Genomic DNA, 17,155 nt, shown 5'->3' with positions numbered 1-17,155 from the left:
TAGAGAGCTAGCGACCTAAACGGTAGCCTTCAAGTTATTTCCTTTAAACTTAAATAGCCAAAAACTTACCACTTCCACACGGATAGGGAGGATAACTATTAACAGTTATTTAACCTTTAACATGAACATTAATCAAACGTACTAATTTTTTCTGGGTACATGATACCATACAGCATCCATATCAAACTTGCGCGGGCCGCACTAACATTAAACTTTCATATCAAGGCAGGGGGCCTCAAACTAGTGTCCTGCGGGCCACATTTGGCCCCTGTTATAATGGCTATCCATAGTAGTTGCTTTGTTTTGGTTCTGCAGGACTCTAAGATTAACTAAAAAAAATCGAATGACTGGACTGCATTCCTGGATCTGGTCATGCTGTATATTTGTAGCACAAAGCATCAAGAGATAAATAAGATAGCTCCTCATGGGAGTCACAAGTGTTTGTTAATGAATTACTTTGGATTTTAAATATAATGCTCACGCCATGTGACATAAAAACACCCCTATAATAGTGGACTTAGATGTTGATGGTTCGAAGAACTTTTTTAGTTCATGCATCATAAATGAGATGTAAATGTACATTTACTAATAGAACACAACCCTTAGGGATTGGGGAGCGGATGCTATCAGCATGCAAATCATTCAGCCAGATAAGAGATATCATTATTGTACGCTGATGTCATTCACATGAATGGTTGAATATGCCCTACGCAGCATCTTCTTCCATTGCTGATCTCCTGCCAAGAAAGAAAAGACTATCTTTGCCGGTGGGTGGTTTATGTGTACATTTACAGTGTACACATCCCTGGTCTCTGCTCAAACACATCATTACTTCCGAGGTGTGTGAAATAAAGCTTATCCCTGTGAAGAAGCAATGATAGTGCATTAATGTTCTCGGCACAGGGGTGTCCTGCGACTGGCTTTTCCTCCTTGTTTGAACTCCAAAGGGTCTCGTATGAGAGATGCAATTATTTCAGCTTTGTAATGAGATGAGAGACAGATGCATTACCCTACCCTATCATTTACCTGAATGCACTTAGCCTCGGTCGAATGGACATTTTTGTGTCATTGTGTGGAATAGAACAAGTGCCTTGTCTCTCTTGCCTGAGCTTAATTGGCATCTCTGACTCAATCCCGGGCAGAGGTTCATCTCATAGCTAATTGCCTTCGCGCACGGTGAGACATCAACTCTTGCAAAAAAAAAAAAATGGCTGTAATGCAAAGATGCACGTCTGAAAGCAACACCCCCCCACACACAAACGCATTAGGTGAGCTTGTACCGGCGTCGACCTCGCTAATAACATAGTTGAAAAGCTCATGTTCTCCTCGTGTAGAGGCACTGCAAAATTAGTGATGCCTTTGTAACCTTCGCTTAAAACCTCATCTGGTTGTTGGAATTCTCCTTGGGAAGGGATTTAAAAGTCGTGTGTGTGTGTGTATGGGGCTGCGAGGGGCAGTCGAGTGTCTCAAAACCGAATTCAGGATTCACAGGAGCGTGTAACTTATTATACGAAACTGTGAACCAGTGAATCAGTAAATTATACCACTAGTTGAAAAGCGATACAGCTAATACACTCACTGGCCACACCATTAGGTATATCTGTGCAACATAATGCAATACTATTGCTACCACGTTACTACTAGGGATGGGTGTCATGAAATTGGTAATGGTAATGGTTTTATTTTATTTGAACATGCATCAGATTACAATTCAATGCATCACATAATCAGTTCACAGAAATTGGTACTTTTTTAAAAAAATTAAGTGCTTAGATGGTGCCTGAACTAGTACTTTGAAAAAGTGAAAACATACAAATTTTGTCTCTAAACAATTTTTATGTAATTTTGTGACATGCACATTGAACAGATAATTAAAATTTGTAAATAATATAAATAACCATACCATAATTGCCATATAGTGCTATATATAATACCATAAAGTGACAAAAAAACACACAAAAAAACCCCCCAAAACTTCAACTATATTAGGAAAGCAGGAAGTGAACAAATGTAACAGTTACTGATTGTAAAAGTACCAGATGGAGGGGTAGGATTTAATAAGCTTTGCTTCTTCCTACTCCTTTTGGACATGTGGAACTGTGAACTGATTATGTGATGCATTCAATTGTAATCTGATGCATGTTCAAATGAAATAAAACCATTACCATTACCATAATTCCCCTTGTATAAGTTTCAACCCTGTGTCTTACACAGTGATGTGGATTGATGCTCACATTCCAATCTCGCGTGATCTCATATGCTTCAGAACAGTCGTTTTGCACTTCATACACACAGTGTCATTATGGAAAGTACACAAACAAATTCATAAGTTAAAGGCGATCAATCGAGCAACTGTAGATTTAGCTGAAGCCTGCCAGCCAATGACTTTTGAAAGCCTGACTACTGTGTGATGTGTAATTTGCCTCGCAATATAAGTGACAAATGACAAACGAGAGAGAGGCTGACAAAGTGTGTGATGAAGGAATTATGAGGCTGTTCAACTCCAACACTGAAGAAGGTGACTGCACAGAATTTAGGCCCCAATGCTACTTTTTTTCCCCGTTCTGGTTGGCATGACAAGTTTGATACCCTCGTTACTGCTTTGCCCTGGCATGCAACACCTTTCTGTATAATGCATCACTACAACCACAATTGTGTTAGTGTTCCTAATGTTTGGCCTGTGAGTGATTTGCTTTACCGTTGCAAGTGAAGTACTTACTGGGCATTGAGTTCATTCTCTCCATGCCTGCTAATCAGCCTGAACCTCAAGTGATTTGTTTGCTTACTTATTTAATTAATGTCAGCCAATTTAGCTCTAATTGATAAATACATCACAGTAGGGACTTCTGTGAGAATGCAAACACTCTCCTTTTCAGGCAAATTAATCATAAGCATGTAGTTTTTATTATTCACTGGCTAATGAGTGAATGCTTGATGCACTATCTAACGAAATCCCGTGTTGAGTCTCCACGAGCAGGTTTGACGTGGTGACTTTGAAACAGGTTTCTTTCCTTCTCAGTCCTACAAAAGAAAACATTAATTAAATGAAAACATTAAATTAATTCTTGTCTTTACAGGTTAATTACAGACTGTTCAGAAGTTCATTTATCTTATTTGCTGTCCATTTACAGCACACAAAGCACAGTGCAGGAAGTTTTCAACACCGTGGATCAGGTCTGAAGGTTTAGTTCACTGCACCAGGCTCTCCATTATGGATTTGAACTCTGTCACCCGTTTAAAACATTTAGCGTTTCGCCAGTCGGTGCTATCTTGAACCTTCTTTGGAGGTACAGTACAATGGAACCTCAGTTAGTGTCATTCATTCGTTCCAGAAGATCCAACCTTAACCAAAACAGACTCTAACCAAAATATTTTTTTCCATAAAAAATAATGTAAATCGAGATAAAATTGTGGCATAAGATCTCGAAAAAACTTGTTATTTCATTTAAATTTGACATAACTCTCCATGTGCTTCTCTTGTTCTTCCTGTAGCTTCTGAATATTTATTTTTCACGTCCATTATGTTTGCCATGCAAAAACAATCCAATGCATACTCACGCACCAATTTTCCACAATGCATATTTGATATGGTATATAACAACCATCCATCTGTGTCAATGTATGGACCAAGTCGCAAATGAGTCGATGCATAAAGAAATGAGACCTTAGTGAAGGATTGTTTAGGTTTTTTGTAGAACATGAGTTTAGAATAATGGCTTAACTGTGTGCGCTGTGGTGAGTGGACAAATTTGTAAATTATGTGTTCCCTCCATAGCATTATGAGTCTGGGTACCATGTGAGCATGCTAAATTGGCCGAGTTTAAATCTTCATCTTGAGGTTTCTCCAGGTACTCCAGCTTGCTCCCATATTCCAAAAATATGCATGGTAGGCTGATTTGAGACTAAACTGTCCATTGGTGTGAATGGTTTTTGGTCCAATAGCCAAAAACTTACCACTTCCACACGGATAGGGAGGATAACTATTAACAGTTATTTAACCTTTAACATGAACATTAATCAAACGTAATAATTTTTTCTGGGTACATGATACCATACAGCATCCATATCAAACTTGCGCGGGCTGCACAAACATTAAACTTTCATATCAAGGCGGTGGCCTCAAACTAGTATCCTGGGGGCCACATTTGGCCCGCGGGCCGCATGTTTGAGACCCCTGCTTTAGATGAAATCCATTATTGTTATTCCTGCTGGAGGCTTGGTATTGAGATAACATTGCTTTACGGGGTGACATTTGGGAAACATTTCTCCTTTTTAATACATTTCTCATCTTTGCTCTCCCCCTCTCTGCAGGTTTCTAAAAAGGTTGCTGATCTCATTTTGGAGAAACAGCCGTCGTACGTCAAGGTAAACCTTCCTTTTTTTTTTTTTGTTACAAAATTGTCACTGCCGTAAGACTTTATCCTCCCACTAGAACTGGGGGGTGGCAAGATTGGAAAAGAGTAATAAGATTGATTTTATTCAGAATACCGTCCTGAATTAAAAGTTAATCCCATGAAATCTCTACTATGCTCATCCAATGATGTTGCAATGACTGGAAATATGTGCAGAAGAGATTGAGATGAGAGGAAAGGGGGAGAGAATGAGAGATAGATAATGTGGTAAAAAAGAAGGGACTAAGGCGAGTCTATTTTGGTCTGATTCATGTTTTTGCAGTCAGCTGCTCTCAGTCTGGTCATTCTGCTGCAAAGGGACGCTTTTTGACCTTTCAAACTGAAAATTCCCAAGCCGGGAGTAATTACAGATGAGATGAACAATTCAATGTTCATCAACAATGCTTAGTAAGAGTCTTATACTTTGTGGCTGCATGTGTTCCCATCAGTCATGCATTAATACGGCTTCATATCTTTTTTGAACGTTTTATTCTCAATTAATTGTTTTCATTAATAATCTAGGTTGTGCTTTTGCAGCATGCAGCAGACAGCGTAAATGCCCTCTGATTACTGGCTTTGTTAAGCCATCTGAAGGTCAGTCTGTAAATTGTAAATTGATCGTTATTTCTGTGACCCTTGCGGTGACTCCGCCGCTTCCAAATGACAGCACAACTTATTAGCAGGGGGCATTGGTCTGCCTCCGTCTCAGCCAACAAACGGATGGCCTATAAAATGCCCCGGTGAAGTTCAGAGGGCACTTTGTGTGTCTGCTGCATTTAGGTCATAATGAGTCAAAAGACAGATTTCAGATGGTGATGACTTTTGACTTGTTTGCGTTTTTCTGACTTTGCACCCGTGTTAGAATTTTCATTATTACCATTCTCTGCACCATCGCCACCACTTTTTGCGTCATTATTTACTATCAAAGAGATAAACATAAATGTATAAAGCAGCACCACAAGCAGCCTCCAGCCATGATGCTTCCTCTACTCTGTGCTTGCGTCCCGTGCATCACCCATCAATGCAAACATAATTTGTGCAGACATATAAACCCCTGGCTTTGAGCTTAAAATGATGGCCTGGTAAGCGTCTAATGTGATTCATAGCAACGGAGGGAGTCGTCTTGTTGCTGTAGCTTGTGTCTGATCACTGTCGATGCCCACTAGCCACACGTGGCCTCCTCTTGCACTCAGAAAAGATGCTATCTTGCCTTCTCATGTGGAAGGTCACATGAAGGCCAGAGCCGCTGTCACTAATTCGCTTCCCGAACTTGACATCCATGTGTATGTTTTTCAAGAACCTTGCCTAATCTTCTATTTACGTACCTACTGTACATACGCTATACCAATCATGAGCAAGTGAACTCATTATGAGCTTCTTAACCCATCTGTCATTACTCATAGCATTCATGGTGGCAGCTTAGAACGAACAATAACAATAACAATAACAGCAATAGCCATACTCTAGTCACTTATATCCCTGTATATATCCACACTGTAGCATAGTCACTTCATTGCAATACTGTACATATTACTGTTATTATATATTGTCACATCCATACTGTGCATACTGTTTATCATCTGTATAATCTGCAATAGCCATATTATAGTCATTTATATCCCTGTACATATCCTCACTGTATTATGTCATAGCCTGTTATAGTTTGTACATAGATCTGTCCATTTACAGCTCTATTGTATTTCTACATTTACTTACTACTAAAGTACTTATAAAATTGCACTTCTGGTTGGATGCTAACTGCATTTTGTTGCCCTGTATCAGTGACATGAGCAATAACAATAAAATCTAATCTAATCTAATCTAATCTAATCTAACATCATCACACAGCAACTTAACACTCAAAGGGCAGCTAAGAAATATATAGTACAAGTACTAATACAGGTTCAAAATAAGTAAACAACTATTTTAACAGCTTTCCATTATGCATTTTGTCTTAGCAAAGCATTTCATTGAATTTGGCTGTGATTTATCAGTTGCCTACGTCCACCAGAGGGAGCCAGTTGAGCCTCCCTCTGTGCTCTGGGGCTCTCGTTTGTTCAACCTTAGTGGTCAGACTTGACAATTACAACTGAGGTCTGAAGACTGTTTTGCAAGGGAGATTAAAAACTGACAGGGAATATATCTGCCCGCATAAAGACCTGTAGTTATGCTCATATAAGACACCCATGTTGATTATTAGAAATGTCAACTCTAAGAATACATGCATTTTTTTGTCACAAATGCCATTCATTTTTGTTTCCCGGTCATCTGCTTTTCAATAAAACAGACCTAAGACAGATCCCACACAGCAGCATCATTAGAATGTATAGGCAGAGTAAGTAAATGGAGCTATTGCATAGTCAACGTATTGCAGGGTCACAGGTAAGACCTCTGATGAATACATGAATAACAAGGCATGTGGAGGGGAAAAAAAATCTCCTTTTTGCTTGACCTTTACTGCTGCTTTTTCCCACTGCTTGTTTATGGACATAGTAGAAGTTGGTTTGCACTGTTAATAGCACCTTTCTGTATGTGTAGACAATGCACAGGGACTGCATGCATGAACGTAAACATTCACAATAAGCACAATTGAATTGCTGCTGCTATTCTTGTATGTGGAAATCATTCAAATCGGATTTTGGGATAAGTTCTAGAAACAACCAAAACATTAAATTAATGTTTTCAAACCTCAAGTCATTGATGTCAAAGTCCAGGTGGAGTTGCAAGTCTTTCACGATATTGCCAAGTCGAGTCCGGAATCATGTGACTGGAGTCCATACCTCTGCTATTTACTTTGTCAACATAATTGTCACTGTTTTTTGTCAGTGCTTTGGATCATCATGGGAGTCTGCTGGGAATGACATCACTGTTGATCTTTTACTCTCAACTGAAGGACCTCTTTATTACGTTTTTTTTTTATATAAACATTTTCTTTGAGGACATTAGAGAATAAAAAAGACAAGACTATGACATCTCAGGCATTGCATCAGGCAGACCACGGAAAGACTTTTTTTTTTGGCAATCATTTGTTGGTAAATATAATATCGTATTAGCATAATCCCAGCAGGATCCATCTCACCCCATAATGTGTGCTAACATAGTAGCTGATGTGTATGCTGTCGAGAGTTGAAGAGGCAATTTGCTTGATAAATGACTGCATAAGAGAAATCCGTCTTTGCCTAAGGCTCCCTCGAAACAACTTTCAAATGTTTTACTTGATGTTCTCAGGAACTGGAGAGGGTGACTGCGTTGCAGACCAACCTGCAGCTGGCAGCTGTCATTTGCACGAATGCAAGAAGGTAATGGTTTCACCTGTTGTTGATTTCCGCTTGCTTACAACATTCTTAATATGGTTTTCAACATGATTAGAGCCCTCTCGGCATGAAATAGCACCCCTATAGTCACATGTACACTCATATTACACAATATAGCAGACATAATAAGGCTGGGGTCTCAAACTCAATTTACTTGGGGGGCCACTGGAGCTAGGGTCTGGGTGAGACTGGGCCACATCAGGTTTTCAAAAAAAAAAAAACGCATTTATTAAAAACAGAAAAATATACAAACTTTTTCTGTGCTTTGGTTCCGATTTTCTACAATAAAAGCTCTGATAAAACATTCCACTGTTCTCAAATATCTTAATTTTTATTTTTCTGCACAAAATAAGATGAAAAATAAACAAATCAAGAATAAAGAAAATCAATCAATCAGTAATAAATAAATATATGAATATAATAATAATAATAATAAAACAGCAAATAATAAAAACTTAAGAAACCACATATAGTTGGTGGGTAGACAAATTATTTTTTTTCAAATTAAAATGAACAAAGCATTATTAGAGCCCTGTAGACGTGACAAAACACGACTATAGTCACATTTATACTTTTTTTATTTACAACATATTGTGCAACTGCAGGGTCTTGAGACACATGCTAACTCGCAAACTAGAGATCTAGCGACCTAAACGGTAGCCTCCAAGTTATTTCCTTTAAACTTAAAAAAGCCAAAAAACTTACCACTTCCACACGGATAGGGAGGATAGCTATTAACAGTTATTTAACCTTTAACATGAACATTAATCAAACGTAATAATTTTTTCTGGGTACATGATACCATACAGCAGGGGTGCTCACACTTTTTCAGCATGCGAGCTACTTTTAAAATGACTGAGTCAAGATGATCTACCCACTACAAAAATGCAAAACATCTATTTATTTTCAAATGTATTGAGGATTATTTGTACGTACAATGTATGTTGATGTACCTTACATAACCAAATGAGCCAATATTGCAAAACACACATAATTAACAATTAACATTTTTTGTAATTACCTCCACATTACTCCACATTTCCCTTCTTTGGTACTGCGATGGTAGAATGGCATATGAGGCAAACGCACTTCGAAAAAGACATTGTGAAAAAAAAGTCCACCTCCCATTCCGTATGGAAGTGATATGTTTTTGCCTTTTTACTTGGTCCAGCTACTTCACTCATTTTAGTGACCATAAACTTTAGCGAGGGCTTGAAATCTGATGCAATTCGCCGACTAGCTTAGCACTTTGCATCGCTGTTTACGCATGAGCGGTGACCTAAAGGTCAAAATTCAGTTGTCATCTGACTGGTTGTCCTGTATGTCAATCAAGTAAGGGGGATGGATGATAGGCTGACATCGTAAGTTCTGCTGCACTTAGAGACGTTGTTTGATTTGATTGGTCGCCCGAAGGGCAACATTCAGTTGTCATCTGAATGGCTGCCCTGTATATCAATCAAGTGACGGCATTGATGCTAGGATGATATTTTTTTTATGTCACGCCGCGATCGACCAGCGATCGACCAGTACCACCTCCGTGATCGACCAGTAGATCGCGATCGACTTAATGAGCACCCCTGCTATACAGCATCCATATCAAACCCGCGCACTAACATTAAACTTTCATACCAAGGCGGGGGCCTCAAACTAGTGTCCTGCGGGCCACATTTGCGTGTTTGAGACCCCTGTTATAATGGGTATCCACAGTAGTTGCTTTGTTTTGTCCTGCGGGCCACATTTGGCCCGCGGGTTGCGTGTTTGAGACCCCTGTAATAAGGCATTTAAGGCATAAATAAGACTCATGCTCATATGTGTTGCTATAAATGTGTTACCTGGGAAGCTGAGTGTCGGGTGGACAGGAAGTGACATTGAGTGGCATGCTGTTTGCTCCGGCGATCAAGTCTGGTGTTTGTGTGTCTCACTGAACACCACAGTAACATTACTAACAGGGTTGACTATGCTACATATCATTCACAACATCTATGAATGTGTATTGAATATATTTTATGGTGGTGGTGATGGACAATGATACACAGCGCTTCTCTGCATAGTTGATACATGTATTTTTTAATCACATCAATTTGTTGAAACACTTTTTCATCTTCATATGGTCAATAAACCAAAGCTTGTAAAACACAAAAATAAATACTAATTATACCGTTATTCTCAGAACAAAAGGAAATTGGACTCACTGTGCAATTAACTCATGAAGCCTTAGAATGAGCTTTGTAATCAAAGATCTTTGGCTTTGAGATAAACGAGATGGAAGATATAGTTCAGGGCCAAAATTCTGTCTGATATGCAAATGTGTCCAACCTATTTCTTTGATTCCACAACAGATTTACCGCACAGCTTTTCCTATCCAAAAATACAGAGCTGGTACTTTTTTGACCTCCTGAGATCGGGGATTTTTTTTTCTTATCTGCTCTGCTGTTTTGATTGTAGTCTTTTGAAGTCATCTTTTGTATGTGGTCTGTGGTTTTAGAATTACTTGAAGCCTCCATTGTGTTACATTTACATTTCATAACTTTATATGTATTTATGCGTAATTTGACGCTTAATTTATCATTCTTGAAGTCTGTACAGGTGGTCCTCTTTTTGGCATTCCGATGTTCGCTGTTTCGTGGTTATGAATACTATTCTATTCTATTAATTAATATTGTACAATTGTATAATGGGTTCACAGTGTCGGAACAGAACGGAAGTTAGACATAACCCAAGGATTAATGACATTAAAAACCTACTATGCTTTTTCCACTTTTATGACCTAAAAATGTTGTTAGAATGTTGTATTCTAAGGTTAAACGAGTTTCACATAATGAGTTTTGCGCATTTGGAAGTGAGTTGTGAAAGAAGTTTGGGATTGCTCTGAATGCTCAGTTTCAGAGAGTTTGACACCGGCTACCTGTGACATCACAGTGAGCCAGACTTTGATATATGGGTGTGCCTGAGCTGAGTGTTACCAATCACAGTGGAGTGGGTGTCCCTGGAGGCGGGCTGTGGGTGGAATAAATTGAAATACAGTTGGAATAGGTGCAGATTCTGGAAGATCTCGAAAGCATACTGTGCGTAGCTGCTCTGTAAGAGTCCACAACTGAATACAAAGGGCCAAAAATGATCATCGAAACGAAAGTAATCATCGCACCACTGTCATTTGCCTTTGTTATTTTCTCTGCTTAGGCAACTGGGTGTAGCAAAGGAAGGATTCACAGAAGCAAGCTTGGGCTTATTAGCCAACCAGAGAAGACGTCAACTACTAACAGGCCTGCTCAAGTCTCTCCGGACCATTAAGACCCTGGTAAATATGTTCAGTGATATAATAATGCACCATGTCTACAGTCGTTATGTTGAAAAGTACAACGAATATTAAGCAGCACTAAACGTTCCAGTTAGTTCTAATTCAATTTGATGTTCAGATAATAACATACAGACAGGTACATAGTGGACTATGATGAAATCATCCTTTATAATAAACCTCATAATAAGTGTTGAGATGTGATTTTACATGGTGTTCTATCTCGTGTTGCTCATGTCAATCTTCCCTTCACAGCAAAGAACAGATGTGCGACTCAGCGAGATGCTGGAGGTATTGTAAAGCACCCTCGACACACATTATGTTGATGACTTACTTTTAAAGGTCAAATATTATTACACATCACCCATGGAAAGCTGAACCCACACAAACCCTTGACCTTCCTTCAAATGCCTCACTTTTATGATGATCCGCTGTAGCGCATAGAATCAATATTAATGCCTTTTGATCTGAAGAGTATCTAAGCATTTTACAGAACGTACTTTATGAAAAGCGTGACTGACACAAGGTGAAACATGATAGCGTATTACAGTATCTCACAAATCAACGCTTTTACGATACTTTCTCAATACAATAATAATTGTGTCATGGTCTGGGGCTGCATGAGTGCTGCCTGTTCAATGATGGGGCATGTGGATTCCAACAAATATGGCATTTTGAAGCAGAGCATGATCCGTATATGCATATAGAGTTGTTGTATCACTCTGTTGTTCCAGGAGGAAGATTATCCGGGTGCTATCCAGCTCTGCCTGGAATGCCAGAAGGCTGCAAGCACATTCAAACACTATAGCTGCATCAGGTATGGTATTTATTGGTATTCAGACGTTGGTTGTTGGGCCTTAGCTAGACTGTAATCTTCCCATGATTGTAATACATGATTACAAAAAAAAAGGGGGTTTTGACTTCCTTGTCATGATCCAGCTTTTCAATTGCATGTCTCTTTATTGTGAAGGATCATATATCCTGGCACGCTCTTCTTAAATAATGCCTTGTTAATCCGTGCGTCACCTGTGTTTGAACCTGAGGTGTCAAAATACACGCAGTTCTGTTTTTAACCACTAAATACATAACCTTTAGTCATGCTTTTATTTCAGTGATTTCACATTAAATTTCACACATTTCTCATTAAATCCCGGTACTGGCCATTTTTGACAAGTTTGACTGATTTTTCAAGGCATCCAGAACATTGTGTTTTTGGGCTATATAGACATAGTATAGACCAAAAGAAAGATTAGACTCTCACCTTTCATCAGAAACAAAAAGTTTGTTTCTACCTTTTTTCGTTTTTTAGTAATCAGCAGTATAACATAGGTAAGTCTCAGCTAAATAAAACAGCTTTTTGTGAAAAGATACATTCCAAACTTGTTGGAAAAAAAAATGTTGTTAATAACAATTAATTTTCCAAATATAACACCATTAACTATTTATGTATGTTTTTCACATTTGTAATTGAGCTCCGGTTTCCTCCGGCACCCCCCCTCGCAACCCTTGTGAGGATAAGCGGTAGAAAATAAATGAATGTAGACATCTTTGGGCTGCATGGCGGACAAGTGGTTAGCACGCAGGCCTCACAGCTAGATGACCCGAGTTCAATTCCACACTCGGCCATCTCTGTGTGGAGTTTGCATGTTCTCCCCGTGCATGCGTGGGTTTTCTCCGGGTACTCCGGTTTCCTCCCACATTCCAAAAACATGCTAGGTTAATTGGCGACTCCAAATTGTCCATAGGTATGAATGTGAGTGTGAATGGTTGTTTGTCTATATGTGCCCTGTGATTGGCTGGCGACCAGTCCAGGTTGTACCCCGCCTCTCGCCCTGAAGACAGCTGGGATAGGCTCATGCACCCCCCCGACCCCCACCCCGGACCCTCATGAGGATAAGCGGTCGAAAATGAATGAATGAATGAATGAACATTTGTAATTGAACTGTGGTGTGCAAACGCGTGTGCGTACCTTTAAATATCCCTTTAGTACGTAACCTTGTGCACACTACACGCCTCCATGCGCTTTGACTTCCTGCTTTGCTATGAAGCTCCTTTTTACATGGAAAAGATCTCTTATAAAAATGCACTTCTGCCACCTTGTGGCTGCACCAAACATGATCTGTTCTGTTATGCAATTGCATCATCACCTCTTTTTGTCTTTGGGATTGGACGTTCAGGTTGAAAAAAAAAGTATAAAAGTGTCTTTGGTAGTGAATGAGATACAGTAAGAACTGGTTTCTGCCTTCAAGTGAAACTAACGCTGACGCAAGAAGCATTTTACTGCCACTGACACCAATCAGCAGTTAAGCAAATTTGCTTGTAAAAAAAAAAACTGACTGTGATTGTAACAATTCTGCTTAAGTGACAGGATGACGGATGGTTAGTAAGGATGCATAACAGGCTGGAAATTGCCATGCTGAACGCTCCTTTCTTACTCCTCCCCCTTGCATCTGCTCTGTTTGCTATATGATACCACTGCTGTCTTCACATTGACATTAATTTGTCATTATTGGCTTTGAATGCCTATGGGGATGCAATTACTATGTATGACAAAGAAGTGGCTGCATACAAAATATAATACTGCATACAATATGATACTGGTGACGCCTCCCAATTCAAGGGAGAGAGTGATTCATCCTTGGTAGGATGATTTCAACGTGAGTACGTTGGTGTGTGGCATGCACATTTTACTCAAGTTCTTCGGCCCTGATGTTCTTTGGCCCCCCCCTCTAATCAGCTTGTTGCCGGCCGGATGCACTTTGATTTAACCTTGTAGCAACACTTTGCCATGCGCCGCTGAACGCCCAACTTGGTGGTTTGATTTTACGACCGCCCGCCCGCCCGGGCCTGAGTTTGTGTCCCTCGCCTTTCAAAAGTCAATATTGTTATTTGAAGAACACTGTTACACAGCCCCCTACCCCCGTCTCAATGCATTTTCATCAAGTGCGCTCACATCAAGCGGCAGCAGGGCAGCTTTCGAGCGCAACGTCACCACAGCAATAATGAACACTGAACTCTCTTTTGGAATACAGAATACATCAAAGCAAATGATTCCAATTGTGTAATCAATTCCAATTGGGAGTAGGAAACATCAACCTCTGTTTATAATATACATGGCATGTACATACATTGGACCTATAGTCATTCCTGTCACACAACCATAACTTCTTGGATTATGCTTAATATTCTAACACTGCACATAGTGGTCTAGTGGTTAGCATGTTGAAAATTATCCGTCGGTATGAGATGTTGTCTATATGTCCCCTCTGATTGGCTGTCCATCACTGTTCTATCACTGTTCTATCACTGTTCCATCACTGTTCCATCACTGTTCCATCACTGTTCCATCACTGTCAATTAACTTCAATGGGGCAGATCCTTTCACATGTTCAAGGATAGCATCTTTAGCCTTGATTGATAGCGGTGGCGTTCTAGCAGCTTGGATCGGGTGTTGACATTTCTCCACTTTTAGTTTTCACTTTCCCATCAGAAGACTGTATCACACTTGGGATACGTAATGAATGGAAAAATATTACATAGGATGAAAGTGATATATCCTTAATGTAGTTCTCTTGATGTTTTTGTACATTATTAATAATTCATGGGAGTGCGTCGTATCCACCAAATGTCACAAACTAGGGCTATCAATTGATTAAAATATTTGATCGTGATTAATCACATTTGTCCACAGTTAACTCACAATTAATCATATTTAATCACAGATAGAAATTTGTGGTAAACGATTCAATGTGCAACTACAATGATAATTACATCAAATTTGATGTAAAAGGGTATCAATTTCGGAACTATGGGCCATTATTTAAAACCAGCAAGCATATTTTTGTATGACTATTTTTCTGTATTAGCATATTAGCTCTTAAACTCGCCCACAAACGTTAAGCAAATACAAATTGTGAGCGACACTGACAAAAACATGTTTTTGTTTATTGGTGTCAGCTCAAAATAAGATTGATAATGAGTTACGAAGTTGATAACGATATCGGATTTTTTCCAGATCATGAAAACCGATATTTAAAATATGCTGTATACAACACATATGTGTTCATTCCACAACAGGAGATATGCCATGTTACACATGACGATATCGGCTGATATAGAGTATCGGAAATTAAGAGTTGGTTTTCAGCAAAAAAAGCCACTATCGGGCATCCCTATTTCTAATATATTGAGACGGGGTCGTTAAGGTGCTCTCTGTCACAGTTTCCCAGACACAACAAGCGCTTTTGTGACTGAACACAGAACCAATTCCGGTTATTCAGAGCCACTGTGCCTTTTTTTTATTATATTATTTTCTTTTGAGTGTTTTTTCACTCTAGGATTTTGTTTACTCACATATAAGGTACACTTGTTAAAGCAGTGTGTTTGTGTTTCACCAACCAGTTTTCTACTTTTTTCTTTGTGCAATATCACCCACAATATTCATTATTCATTTCGGTGGATGTATCTCAGCAGTTGCGGGATAATTCTTTTTTTTTTTTTTTTTTTTTTTTTTAAAGCTTGCCACAGACTTGGGTCTGTATGACAAAGAGACATCTGAGCTGTTCATGTCCGGGTTGTGACTGTTTCTCAATCTTTCCTTTATGCTGTGGTTCACTTTTCAAATCCACTTTGTTGTCTCTCCGCCTGCTGCATTACAGTGGCTTTCATGACCGCAGCAAAAAAACAAACAAAATCTCAGCTTCCGGGCCAGACCCTTGAAGCCACGGATAACATATATATATCCACTCAGCAGTTTACTGTGGTACCGTGGACACCTATTGCCACTTCTAATTGAAAATGGGGTGTATATATATATATATATACATATATATATATATATATATATATATATATATATATATATAAAAAGATAACCTCTCGGGTTTCCTCGTAACTACATTTCAATCCACGAATTCGCTGCAGGGAGCAGATTGTTAATTAGGTTTTCCTCCTCATTTGTTATTTATGCATTCTGTGTGATCATACAAGGAGGCCAGTATGTAAGGAGGAGCTGCATCTGATTCCAAACTCACGTGCACAAATACCGTACGACATAGTGTTATTTTGTAGTGTAGATAATACAGGGGCCTCAAACTCAATTTACCTGGGGGCCACCGGAGCTAGGTTCTGGGTGAAGCCGGGCCGCGTCAGGTTTAAAAAAAAAACAAAACAACAAAACGCATTTATTAAAAACTGGAAAAAAAAAACAATAAAAAAACTATCTTCAATGCTTTTGCTTCTGCTATACCCTACACTTTTTCAGTACTTTGGTTCCGGTTTTCCACACCAAAATATCTGATAAAACATTCCACTGTTCTCAAATATCTTAATTTTTATTTTTCTATACACAAAATAAGATAAAAATAAATAAATAAACAAATTAAGAATAAAGACAATAAATCAATCAATCAGTAATAAATAAGTAAAATAATAATACAACAGCAAATAAGAAAAACGGAAGAAAGCACATACAGTTGGTAGAGAAATTATTTTTTTCAGATTCAAATGTACAGTATTAACAGTTATTTAACCTTTAACATGAACATTAATGAAACTTAATAATTTGACCCAATTAGCAAGTTAGCATCGTACTCAGTTCCATCTGGGAGCAGCGTCGTAACTTTAACAACATGTTTGATAAGATGCTTTATCTTGACGTGTATTTTTCCGTTTTATTCCAAATCATTTCCTGCATTTATTTGTACCCAGCGTCATAAGCCTTTAGCTTCATTGCTAATCCAAAGCAAAACAGGGCGGGGTAACAGGGTAGGGTAACAGTATGGGCGGGGCAAAGTCATGTTAATTGTGTCCGTTGTGCACACAGCTTTAAGCTGTCATTTCAACATTAAACTTTGGTATCAAGGTGGGGGCCTCAAACTAGCGTCTCACGGGCCACATTTGGCCCGCGGGCCGCGAGTTTGAGACCCCTGAGATAATATATGTAAAATAACAAGATATTTTTTATATTATTCCAGTACTCTTCAGTTTTATGGGGCTGCTCTTGCGTTATGCTACCATACGGTCGTGTGGCTCTGCCAGGATTTACTGTTCATTCAGTTGGCGTCCACTCCCAGTCGGACCGCCTGAACTAAGAGCTGTTAAGTATTCTCTTGGGTCTTTGTGTGGACACTTAGATGTAGTTCTTCACTTGTTCG

At 39.0% G+C, this 17,155-nt stretch overlaps 1 protein-coding gene across 3 annotated transcripts in view; it reads left to right on the top strand.

The window, feature by feature from the left end:
* vps50 (VPS50 EARP/GARPII complex subunit) overlaps positions 1-17,155 on the top strand; it is an 88,370-nt gene that overhangs the window by 10,767 nt on the left and 60,448 nt on the right. For all 3 annotated transcript variants that reach the window (XM_058047747.1, XM_058047748.1, XM_058047749.1), the window contains exons 5-9: positions 4,312-4,365; positions 7,620-7,690; positions 10,886-11,003; positions 11,256-11,291; positions 11,735-11,817. In XM_058047747.1, the coding sequence (XP_057903730.1) occupies positions 4,312-4,365; positions 7,620-7,690; positions 10,886-11,003; positions 11,256-11,291; positions 11,735-11,817 (362 nt within the window). The remainder of the gene's footprint in view (positions 1-4,311; positions 4,366-7,619; positions 7,691-10,885; positions 11,004-11,255; positions 11,292-11,734; positions 11,818-17,155) is intronic.

Source organism: Doryrhamphus excisus, chromosome 14, assembly GCF_030265055.1.
Source record: "Doryrhamphus excisus isolate RoL2022-K1 chromosome 14, RoL_Dexc_1.0, whole genome shotgun sequence".
NCBI classification, from domain to species: Eukaryota; Metazoa; Chordata; class Actinopteri; order Syngnathiformes; family Syngnathidae; genus Doryrhamphus; species Doryrhamphus excisus.
This window is presented reverse-complemented; position numbering and strand designations above follow the sequence as displayed.